Source organism: Mixophyes fleayi, chromosome 2 (assembly GCF_038048845.1).
Source record: "Mixophyes fleayi isolate aMixFle1 chromosome 2, aMixFle1.hap1, whole genome shotgun sequence".
Classification (NCBI taxonomy): Eukaryota; Metazoa; Chordata; class Amphibia; order Anura; family Limnodynastidae; genus Mixophyes; species Mixophyes fleayi.
This window is the reverse complement of record NC_134403.1, coordinates 333,051,323-333,063,489: the sequence shown is the minus strand read 5'-3', so window position 1 is coordinate 333,063,489 and position 12,167 is coordinate 333,051,323. Positions and strand designations below refer to the sequence as shown.

At 38.5% G+C, this 12,167-nt stretch overlaps 1 protein-coding gene across 8 annotated transcripts in view; it reads left to right on the top strand.

The window, feature by feature from the left end:
- NCOR1 (nuclear receptor corepressor 1) overlaps positions 1 to 12,167 on the top strand; it is a 104,043-nt gene that overhangs the window by 28,025 nt on the left and 63,851 nt on the right. For 7 of the 8 annotated variants that reach the window (XM_075196932.1, XM_075196930.1, XM_075196929.1 and 4 more), the window contains exons 4-9: positions 3,527 to 3,716; positions 4,503 to 4,682; positions 5,669 to 5,782; positions 8,434 to 8,490; positions 11,120 to 11,172; positions 11,971 to 12,037. In XM_075196932.1, coding sequence (XP_075053033.1) covers positions 3,527 to 3,716; positions 4,503 to 4,682; positions 5,669 to 5,782; positions 8,434 to 8,490; positions 11,120 to 11,172; positions 11,971 to 12,037 — 661 coding nt within the window. The remainder of the gene's footprint in view (positions 1 to 3,526; positions 3,717 to 4,502; positions 4,683 to 5,668; positions 5,783 to 8,433; positions 8,491 to 11,119; positions 11,173 to 11,970; positions 12,038 to 12,167) is intronic. The other variant, XM_075196931.1, reaches the window with a different exon arrangement.

Below are 12,167 nucleotides of genomic sequence, written 5' to 3'. Positions count from 1 at the left end.
TAGCATCGGTGTCTTGATTTTCATGCCCATTGAATTAATGCTATTGGTAACCTGGTTACATTAGTACCGATTGTTATAGTTCATTAGTTAATTTTCATTGACCCGCTCAATATTTTATAAGAGAGCCAAAAGCACCTAAGCAGTCTATGGGAACTTCTTTATAAAAAAGACACTGTTGTGTTAAGCGAAAGCAATTATTTTGTGTGTCAGAATATTTAAATTAAATAAAACCATTACATATAAAATGTTCCCTTTTTAAAATGTACCTCTTCAGACAAGCTTATAATATTCCTCAACCACACTCTTAACCTCACAACCTTAGCCTTTTACCACCTGTTACACAATTTCACACAAGACAACTGCCCCCTGACCAACATTGTGATGTTTGTCCCCAATTGTAAAGCGCTACGGAATATGTTGGCGCTATATAAATAAATGATGATGAATGTACGTTGCTATATATTACATTTGCAAAAGCTTACAGTAGTTGTCATTGAGCTATACAAGGCTTCATGGTAACTTGCTCTCTTGAACCATATCGGTATAGCTGTTAGGTTACTGGTTTAAAGGGATTTTCTTACTTCAGAGACGTCATTTATTGACTTGTACATCCTTTTTGGACCCTATATAACCGCGTTGGGCAGAGTTTAGAAAAGGACAGCAAACATAACCTTTGTACCAGTTTATATAAATTCCTCTGGTTTTTCCCAGTGTCCTCCTGTGCTTGTTTCCAGCTATCATTGAACTGTGTTTTATTGTTGCCTGTGTCTGATACAAAGCTCATTCATTTGTATCCAAGACAGTAGGGTAGTAAAATAGAAAACTCTGCTCAATGGTACATGGAGAAGCACAGAAGGAAGTCAGAAAGATTAAATTAGATACTTAATAAAAGTTTCAGAAAGTTAAATGAAAGTCTTCTAAACATGGTCCACCGGGGTCAGAAATAACCACCTAGGGGAAGCTTTCGAAACGGCATATTCTGATTAAGTGGTACCTGATGGCATTTATTCTGGCCGTCTGCAACATTTCAAACAGTGGAACCTAATCAAAGAATAAAAATAGAGGGCACATAAACTTATAAGTAGCACAATAAAATTAAAAATGGCAAAGTTTGAATCAAATCAAAATCGTTAAAAACTTTTAAAACTTTACAGTTCCATGGCCGATTTCTTCATCCCAATCAACTGAGACATTGATCTATTTTATTGCCACCGTTTCATGTGTGCCCAGTTGTCTGCCCCCTAGTGTATGCATAGTCCTCCCGTTTCTCCCTGAGAACGGCAGAGAAACGTCTAATTCTTCAGCTCACTTGTTAGGATAATAGCAGCTCTGTTTAGTAGCTGCTTCCAGTTCTGTACATGGGGATATGTGTTTTCAGCTGGGCCTTCGGTCAGGAAAGTCCTCCTCATGTGATCTGTACCTGCTAAGGTGAACGTTTTATTTATCTTTAGTCACGTTGCATAAGTGCAACTTACATTATTATGCTGAAAAAGCGCTCTGTAAAACCACACTGGAATGTGTGCTGGGTTCATCAGATTGCTTGCTAGGCAAATCTGGTTTTCCTATAATGACCTGCCAACCACTGGGCCTACAGCTAAGCAGAAATGTGCCTTTTCAAATGTTTCTAAGCATGTAAAACAGCTTCTGGTAATGCAAATGATATCAAAACCAATAATTGTTCAATGTGGTGAAGAGTTCATCTCACCAGATGAGTTTAAATCTGGACATTATCCTGCTCATTTCTTGCCTCCGCTCTGCACATGTCCCATAAATTCAACTATAAAACTAAAGCTACTAATGTAACGTGTTTATTTTGTGGTGAATGGTGGAGTTTACCTTAAGAAAGAGATGGTAGTCAGCCCTGACTAGAGAGGCGTGAGCCCCCCAAAAAAGGAACAAGAGCTTCATATGGGGCTGTGGGGGGGGGGGGGGGAGTGAGTATTGGCTGAAGCAAGGGAAAGGAATGGGAAACCTAGGCCTTGGGGTGGACACCTATAATTGCACCCCTATAATTGACAAACTATATAATTTATTTCATATGTAATTTAGTACTAATCGGTTAGAAAACTCTTATTATTTGTCCATATGGTGATGCTCCTTAGATATTTGTATTAATTAGTAAACTGTTCAAATCATTCACCAATAAATTGGTCACTTGAATGTCGTATCTTGTTCCTGATTGTTAGATGTTCTTCTATTCATTAAATAACTGTAATTGTGCACCTAGGTCTCTCCAATCGTCCACTAAATGTTCATACAGATCTGCATCATTTTTATTATTGCTTTAGTTGAACAACCAATGTGAGGTCCATGGCTTTAGGCCCCAGTTTGGCTGGTAGTGTTTGTCACCGAAAGCCTCTTACCCCCCCCCCCCACCCTTGTGTTGCTGATTTGTCTCTCCTAGGTATGATTGTCTTTGTGTATTCACCTGGCCAGAAGTTGAGTGTAGGTTATTGGTAGTAATGTAGGCGTCTTCGTAATAGCACTTATGTTAGTCCCTTTATGTTTTGGCTGGCCTGAAGTCTAACGTTGTTGAGGTGATCCTGGTGCTTTTCCTCATTATGGACAACTTTGTCCTTGTTTCTATCAGAAATGTATTCCTTGTTCTTGTTTCTTTTGTGTCCTCTTCTAATTATCCTTGATCCCTCTCTTCCTCTATTACCTAATGTTTGCTGTTTAGCCTGTACCTAGCGTTCTGTCAGACTTGTGCTTTTCATGCTCACTTCCTAACTAACCCTGTATTTTAATTTAATAAAACCATTGTGTTGTCTTCCTTTCACCCGATCTCTTTCTGTTCCCATCTACCTGCATCGTTCCTCCCCTCTTACTGCCACTCTCAGGATGCTACAATATTCACACTCTGTATTAGAACATACGTCCTGGACTTAAACAAGATATCTTTTTGCTTTGCACCTTTCTACCCGCAGTGTGCTGTATTACGATGTTACTGATCTGACCGGTTCCTGAAAGGAAGTGACTGCACTCTTATAGCATGTTAAATGTGGCAATATTTGAACTGATAAATTTTGTTTCTCATTAGTGGCAAAAAAACAGATCTGTAGCCTGGAAGGTCAAGATTTTATATAGATAACTTACGTGGGTAGTTGTGCTGAACTATCACTTTGTAACGGGCCTATTTTACTTTGTCGCACACATCTATGTTAGACTGACCAGAATTTTGGGACTGCCTAATAAAATACATTCACAAATTGAACAGACTGATACAATAAATTGGGGGCCAGGCGCTTGTATCCCTGGCTTAAGGTGTAGTTAGCATAAAACCTCTGTAGCATCACTCTGTTACATTCTTCAGGTCAGGAGACTGTAAAATAAAATAATGTAAAATAACATTATTTTATTCAGCTCTAAATGAGCACTGCTCAAGCCATGTGGATCTGCAATAAACAATACAAACACTGCATGCTTGCTTAAACTTAAAATACAAGTTTATTTTTAATTTGTAAATGTTACTCTTGCTGCAAAATTGAAAAGCAAATCCATTTTGCTGTTTGTAATGATTGTGCAGGCCTCAGGACCGGCGATCCGGGTATGATCAGCAATACCATTCCATGTCTCAGAGTGACCATGAGACCCTGGATTCAAAGAGACCTCGGCTAGATCAAGTTGATTCTCACTACAGAGTAAGTGCTGCTTCTGTCCTGCCTCTTGTACCAGCCATCCAGGAGGGACTTCGCTCGCAAGGAGATGTTAAAAAGGTGGGTGCCAACTGGTACACTTCCCCATCTAGACTGTGCAGAATATGTAGCTGTACTGTCTACTGTTTGGGTAGCTGGAAACCTGACTGCATTATCTATAGTTTAGGTAGCGTGAGACTTCTGTAGAGACACAATGGGGCATATTCAGTTGGCGGAAACGCCAAAAGTCTCGCGCACTATTACCGTGCGTGAATACCGTTATTACGGTAGTTTTCTCGCTGGATTTCAGCTCTCAGCTCCCTGAACCGCGATCTAAAATCCACCTTACGATTACCATAATAACGGTAATAGTTTTAACGCTGCGGGGATACGGAACAATTGAATATGCCCCAATAAGTCCTAACCACAAAGTTCTAAAACGGGAAAACATTTTCTATTTTTGTAACATTTAATTTTGGGTCCAAGATATAAAGCTAGAAGTATGTAATAAATATGAAACCCATGGTGTGATCACTGTTTTTGTTTGTTTTTACATAAAGTTTGCCTGTTTAAATCTTCATCTGTGTAAATCTAAAATACTTAACAATACCCTGTTTTTTTTTGCGATTGCTAAGCATTGGTTTCCTTACCCTTAGTGTGTTAATGGCTCTTCACATCAAGCAGGAGATCAGGGTTTCAACCTACAGCAGCTTTAATTTTCATGCTAAGATCATGTTGGTATAGCATGTTATCTTTTTTTATCTTTTTTATATAGTTGTTATATCTTTTCCTTTCTATATAGGGAAGTTGTTGTTGTTGTTTGTATTAATTCATGGTGTAATTTTCTCTGCCCTGTTTACTTTTAAGGAACAAGGATTGTCTAGCAAACATGAGGTCGCTCCATCCTCCCTCTCTGGCCCATCTACCGATGACCAGGATGCATCGCCCTCCAAACTATCGAAGGAAGAATTGATACAAAGCATGGACCGGGTGGATCGAGAGATTGCTAAAGTTGAACAGCAAATTCAAAAATTGAAGAAAAAACAGGTAAGACTTAAGTCCCAAACTATGAATAGCAATATTGAGAATGAATATGCAGCTAATAAGCCCAGGCTGACTTCATAAAGAGCACATCAGAGTACAGCTTCGGAAGATAAAGGACTTAACTCATGGCTGAGCTTTACAAGCTGCAACTACCGAGCTTCCCACATGCAGAGGTCACCTGTATAAGCTGGGTGCTGGAAGTGGAGTGTAGCTCTTCTACTCTGGGGATTTCATTCATCTCTTCTTTAGTTTCTGATGAGTGTGATGCATAAAACCTATAAATGTTCCATGCTTCAAGTGTGTAGAAATAATCAAATTATTTATCTATAAGGTTTATGGTTTTTTTTGTGTAAACCCCTTGGGCTGTGGGTGGAGATGTTGCCTATAGCAGCCAATCTGGTTCTAGCTGTCATTTTGTAGAATGTACTAAATAAATGATAACTAGATTCTGATTGGTTGCTATAAGCAACATCTCCACTTTTTCAAACCTGCAGTTTGATAAATTATCCCCCTGGAATGAGATGCCTGTTTTGAAGAATACTCTTCACCTAAACAAAGGTAACAAGTGTGTAGGCTGAGACAGTATTCACAAAATTGCAGCCTAGAAGTGTATTAAGAATTAGACATCACTAAAGCATGAAGCGAAAAGTACTTCTAGCCTGCTTTAATTTGCTCATTAGTGCACACAGTGACTGCCAGCCTATAAATTGACTACACTAATTATATTCTGTTACTTTATAAATTACCAGTAGTCAAACAGGTCACCTTGTGGTAAATAGTGTGAATGTAGGGGTTAACTTGGATTGTGTTAAGTAGACTGTATTGCATGGTGCAAATACATGTTTAACCCCCCCTCCACTACCCTCAATGCATTTATTAGACCAAAATCCATGAATGCAAAGTGTTGCTTCGCGATCCCACTCTGTCTAGATGCTGATTGGAGTTTTACATTATGTGATGGAGATTTTTTTTTCTCTTGTGTAACTTAGCAACAGCTTGAAGAAGAAGCAGCCAAACCTCCGGAGCCTGAGAAGCCCGTCTCCCCTCCACCTGTGGAGCAGAAGCATCGCAGCATAGTCCAAATTATTTATGATGAAAACCGGGTAAGTGTGCTCATTATCCTCTAAAGCATGACCATGATGCTGTAGCGTTGGATCATAAGGGTTGCTCAGTGTATTAAGGCTGGGATGGGTACAGCAATCCACCCTTTTAATGACTCACTGTAAATATAATTTGCAAATGTCACTTTTTTCTTTTCTTTTTACAGTCCAGATATGTCTCACTATCTTGCATTAACATCATTCAATTATGAAATGGTTTTCACATCGGTTTGCTTACACTAAGGTTATAATTAATTCATTGCATTTAGAATGTTTATTTCTAAGATTAGATGATTATGCCCACTCTATATCAGGAATTATGCAGTTATCCATTTCCTTAACTAATGCATGCCTCCATGCTATTATTTCAGTATGTAGGTTATAAGTTAAGATCATTACTTTCCCAGCTTCTTCTGCAGCGTTTTTTCCACTATTAATATGAGATAATGTACCACCTACTGTAAATGATATTATATGTCACAGAAGAGTTGTGCGCACTTTTTTTAAATGTTTGTAATTCTTTAGTAGGTGCTTTATACATTATAATACACAAGTTTTTATTAATGAGCCCTGAAGAGATGACATCAGAACTCATTTACACAGATTATTTACAGTTTATAAATTTATATTTGCATCACTTGTGTATTATAATGTGTGTTGGTTGGTCTAGTTACTGTTTTTGTTTTCCAGACATTGCACAACTAGTCTGAACTGACAGTAATACATGTTAAACCAAGTTGGGCTTTTTTTGCTCTTTGGACTGTTTTAAATGTGTGGCTTCCAACCTTTTCTTTGGCTGAGATTGTCAGCATGTTTGTCGTTTGGATAACAGAAACCTATTGACAGTAAATGGAAAAACATTGTTTTGCAAGACTTGTAGTTTTGCTTGCTTACTTAATAACACATTTGGGTGGACAAACGTTTTAAAAATAACAGTCAGTTTTTCTTGGAAACGGCTTCTATTTAGGGCATATGTGTAAGGAAAATGCATGAAATTGAACAGTCCCTTTTTGTGTGTGCATTCTTAATGCGTTGTCCATGTGCTTTCTCCTGTACAATCTATTGGTAGTGAGCGTGAGAACGCATGAGAAATAGAGCATGCTGCGTTCTAACATTGTAAATGCAGCACTAGAATTTTAAAGTGCTATAATGAGAAGAAGCCCATAAGAGACGATTCTGTTTTAATGCTGTTTTAAGGCGCTAGCAGCTGACAACTGCAGTCTAATGTGCTTTATAGCTGCATGCATCTTGCCTCAATGGAATACAGACATAGAGACAACACCATTGTGCATATAACCTGTGTGTGGCACAAATCACAAAATATTGCAGTCACATCCCTGGCCATCAAACTCACCAATCTGTACAGCGCATTTCTGTTATCTAGGAGACTGCAAACCAATCCCACGGAACATCTTCCTTTCCAGAGTAAGGGCAGATCTCTCTAAGGGGGAATGCAATTCCTCCCGAACTACCACCGTGCTAAAACTATTACCGTTATTACGGTAATAGTGCGCGCAATTACCATTATTACGGTAGTTCTAACGCTGGCTTTTTGCTCGCAGCTCCCTGAGCTGCAAGCAGAAAACCGGATTAATATTACCGCAATAACGGTAATATCTATAACGCAGCATGAAAACTTACTATGGAAATCGGACAGATAACATGTCGAATAGATTTAGCTCAACAGTACATGTTGTTTATATATAATGTTCATATACTTTGCTTATTAAATACATGAAAAAAACCTCTATATTAATGCAACATTAAAACGGGGAATTCAATTCCGCCCGAAGTACCGCCGCGTTATAGATATTACCGTTATCACGGCTCAGGGAGCTGCGAGCAAAAAGCCGGCGTTAGAACGACCGTAATAACAGTAATTACACACACTATTATCTTAATAACAGTAATAGTTTTAGCGCGGCAGTACTTCGGGGGGAATTGAATTCCCCCCTAAGCTTTATTTTCTAATTCTTATAGAAATCCACCAAAAGTTGACACTTTGTCATGTTTAGTGAAAACATTTTTTTTTTTTTTTTTAAACATTTGAAAGATTTGTGCTAATTAAAAGAAGAAAAAAAAAAAAAAAAAGAGTTCTATTTTAATTCGAAAAGCTTCAATAAATTATCATCCTAGCCAAAATGAAATGACTTGGGTTCTAGACTGCAGTAACACCGCGACCAGTGCAGACTTTGAGGAATGTTTAACTGTAGTGTTTTCTGGTTGGGAGTAATGTTTTAATCCTCAAAGTACTGAACAATAAATAAAGGGTTACGAAAGTGAACTATTGCAATAAAAACTCCGTTCTATGTGCAGTGGCTTCTGGCTCCTTTTCAGTACTAATAATCCCATGTAAACTCTGTTTCTTTAGTGGTGTGCCTTATGTATGTTGAAATGATGAAGGTATGATGGATGTGTTTGTATTTGGCAGACTTCCACACTCTCATTTCTAAAAGACTGAAGTACTTACGTGCAATTCACTGCTCCAAGTCAGACATTTCACTGTGTTTCTGTTGTGTGGAAGAGACTCTAAATGACCAGTATGGCTGTAGCTTGTTAGATGGTTGAATGGAAAGCCTTCAAGTAAGTCTACTAAAAGCTTTTCTTTTTCTGGCTTGAGAATCGAAACATGAATAGTCTTCTGTGTTTTACAGAAAAAAGCTGAGGAAGCGCATAAGATTTTTGAAGGTCTAGGTCCAAAAGTGGAGTTGGTGAGTATTTTATTGTCATGTTTCTCTGGTAATACCATGGGGTATATTTACTAAACTGCGGGTTTGAATAAGTGGCGGTGTTGCCTATAGCAACCAATCAGATCCTAGCTGTTATTTTGTAGAATGTACTAAATAATGGTGGTGACTAGAATCTGTTTGCCAAAGGCAACATCTCCACTTTTCAATCCCGCAGTTTAATAAATATACCCCTATGTCACCGTAGGATTTTTATCGTAGGCTCATCTTTGTGGTCCCACATTTATGCTGAATTTTCAGTGTTTCTTTATGGACCTTGTGTTTTAAATGGCATGGTTCGGAAATCAAGGAATATCTGTTGTATGTGTTTCACAAGCACTACCCAGTTTTGTTATTATTATTCTTGATTTTGGTTGTTCAAGTACATGTAACAGTGCAATAGAATAGTAAACAACAAATGTGGAGTAAATATAAACTAGGTGAAACAATAAAACATGTAACAAAAGCATTAAAAAGGCATCAAGATATGAAGGAGTGTAACCAGATTTTAAGATTGTGGAAGATTATGGGTTTCTTCTCGCCACTCATGGGCCAAGGAAATTAAGGAGGAGGGTAGAGACCTTCTCTCTTTGAAACAGCCTTGGAGCCCATGCTTGGGTGAACGTATGGATGCAGCCACTTGGGAAAAGCATGTGCTAGATAATATAATTTTATACGGAGGATGCCCCTTCCACCTTTTAGGAATAGGTTTCTACAATATGTTGCCTGAGTCTCGGGGGTCTGCTGTTCCATGTAAAGCGCGTGAGCGCTTTCTGGAAGTTATTTAATAGGGAGAGGGGGGACTGCCACTGAGAGAGTTTGAAAGTGTTAACGCCATTTGGGAAAAATATCCATTTTAACAACAGTGGTCCTGCCCCTCAAGGAGATGTTGAGGCGGTTCCAGGAAGTTAGGTCAGCTTGCATTTTGGAGAAGAGTCGGGGGGAGTTTTCTTGGAAGAGTAGGTCATAGCGTGATATGAGGGAAACCCCTAGATGTTTTTTGTTTGTAGATTGCCGGTGGCTCCATCACCAGGGCAAAAACCTGTGTATACAGCGACATCCCTTTCTGGTGCCATTTCAGATTTTATATTGTCCGTAGGGATGCCATTAATTTTAGTTGGTAGATGGGTCAGTGTATAGGGCTTGGATACCCTGTAGGAAGTTCCTGGCTATACTAGAGAGTTCATTTTATGGAACTCCAGGAGATTCTGTCAAATGGGTTCTCAGCACGGAGCGAGAGAATAATAGTGGCTGACCCTGACTTGTGTAGTCCTGTTTGATTGGCAGTGCCCAGCTGCTTCAGAGTTTGTAGTGTCTTTTTACTGGCTGCAACATCAGCTTTATCTGGCGGTGGGTGGTCCCATGTCTTTGTCAGTAGTTAACGGAAGTGGTCGGGGGACGTTACCCATTACATATTGGCTATGTAATGTTGATTAATTTCTGAGCAGAGTAGGAAGTATCATGTTTTCTAAGTACTGTGTAGATATAACGCATTTCTTCCTGGCAAACATTTTAGAAATAAATAAACTGTATCAATAAGAATCATTGCCATGCTGTTGTTGTACATGGTATTTGCTGTAGTTACTTGTGCACCACACTAAGCTCTTCTTACCGCTAACAAGCAGTCGGTTGCATTTATTCATTGCCTAATTTCTGCTGGATTAGTTACAAATAAAATCTGATTGGTTTGTTATAGATTACCACACCCTACGTCTGCACAGTTACATGTGTACCAGTTTTCATAGATCTTCCCTATTGTCGTAAAAATGGACGACAAATGGACGTTTTTTAAGCTGTGATAAACTCCCTTAAGACAATGGGACACATGTCTACTACTCCATATGTTCTGCTAGCTGTGTTGTGTGGAGATTGACATAGCTATAATACATACTTATTACTTACTCTGCAAAGTAACAGCAAGCGTATGTTGTGCTGTCATCTAACTTCTAACGCTACAGAGCTGCTTTACACCGTTCTATCTGTTCCCTAATGTGCTGGCTGACACTTCGCTTTCCCCAGGTCTTGTATTGTGTAACAGTAGCACACTAGTAAGTTGTGTATTCTAAGTATAGCAAACCAATATATCATGGGCCCCATATATGTGACAAGTGTGTGCTTGTGGGCCAAATACCAATAAATACAAAAAAAAGAAAAACGGTGCCCTAATACTGTGTGGGGCCCACAAAAATTATTTTGAAGGAATGATCCGTCCAGGGTGTCACCAACCCTGATCAAAGTACTAAACATACTTTAAATTGTCTACTTTTGACTCCTATCTGCTTTGCATCTTGGGGGTTCAATACTATTTTGATGCATGTGCCCTTAATAAGGTTTATTGCTAAAATAAGTCCATGCAAACTATTAATATTTGCATAAGAATATTTCTAGTGGTGAAATTGGCCAATGTTTATTAGCTTTGAATACAGTAATGTCATGTCACTGTGTGTGCGCTTTATCATTGCTGTAAACATGAAAACATAATGATATATGAAGATAGTTTTACATGAAATCTGGACGTTATCCGTTTTGAGTATTTTCCTTGCGCAATGTCTTGGATCGTGTCTCTGATTAAATACAGCCTTGTTTTTATAACCCTGTTTTTGTTGTTTTGTAGCCGCTTTATAACCAGCCCTCAGACACAAAAGTGTATCATGAAAACATCAAGACGTGAGTATATCGGTCATTTCCACGCAGTTGTGTGAGGATTGCCACAGAATCGTGCAGGAAAATACATTATATACTGCACTGTAATAAGCCCCTAATTGTATGTGCGGTCACCTGTCTCTATACATGAACGAAAGGCAACCATTGTTTTAGGTGAAGGAGATGTGTGAATAACAACTCTTCACCAGTTCTGTATAACACATAAGGCTGTGTTCATTCCTCTGCCAAGTTACTGCAATGCAGATATCTAATACAAGCTCTCGCTGTGATTTGTTGGTTATCCCCATAAGCACACTTTTTCAGTGTTCAATCTCAGTGACGACAGCCCAGTTTCCTCAATCTTCTCTCTACTTGCAGAAGTGCTCCTAATTACCCACCTCCTCAGATGTTATATCTGTTTGGTACATTACTTAAAGGGCTGCTGTACCTTGCTAGTTCTAAACTGGTTTGCCGTTGCTCGTTTCATTTCCTTTTAATTGTAAAATGTTTTTTTTATTGCTGCATTTAGATAAATATTGCAGTTAATATCCTATAGCATGCTGTCATTTGTTTTTGATCAAGCTGCATCTATAAAAGAAACAAACTAAAATGTATAATTTAAACTGCAAGGTACTGATTTTTTTTATTTTTATTTGGTGCGTTAACCAATCTTGTGCTTATCTTTAATATGTGAATAGAGTGAGGTCGTTTTAGGTCATAGTGTTTACATTATTGTTAAAACCCCACAGGAGGACAGTTTATTTCCTTTTCGTCTATTATTACGGAGTAAAATACATATCACAAAACGTTGTTTTTCTACAGAAATCAGGTTATGAGGAAAAAACTCATTTTGTTTTTCAAGAGAAGAAACCACGCTAGAAAGCAAAGGGTAGGTCTCTCTCTTTACAATTCAATGTATCTATTATCCTTCAAAACACCTATAGGGCGAACCTCATACAGTTTTGGCTAGAAAGAGTCTCGTCGACTGACAACAATTCCAATTTTGGTCGCTAAAAATG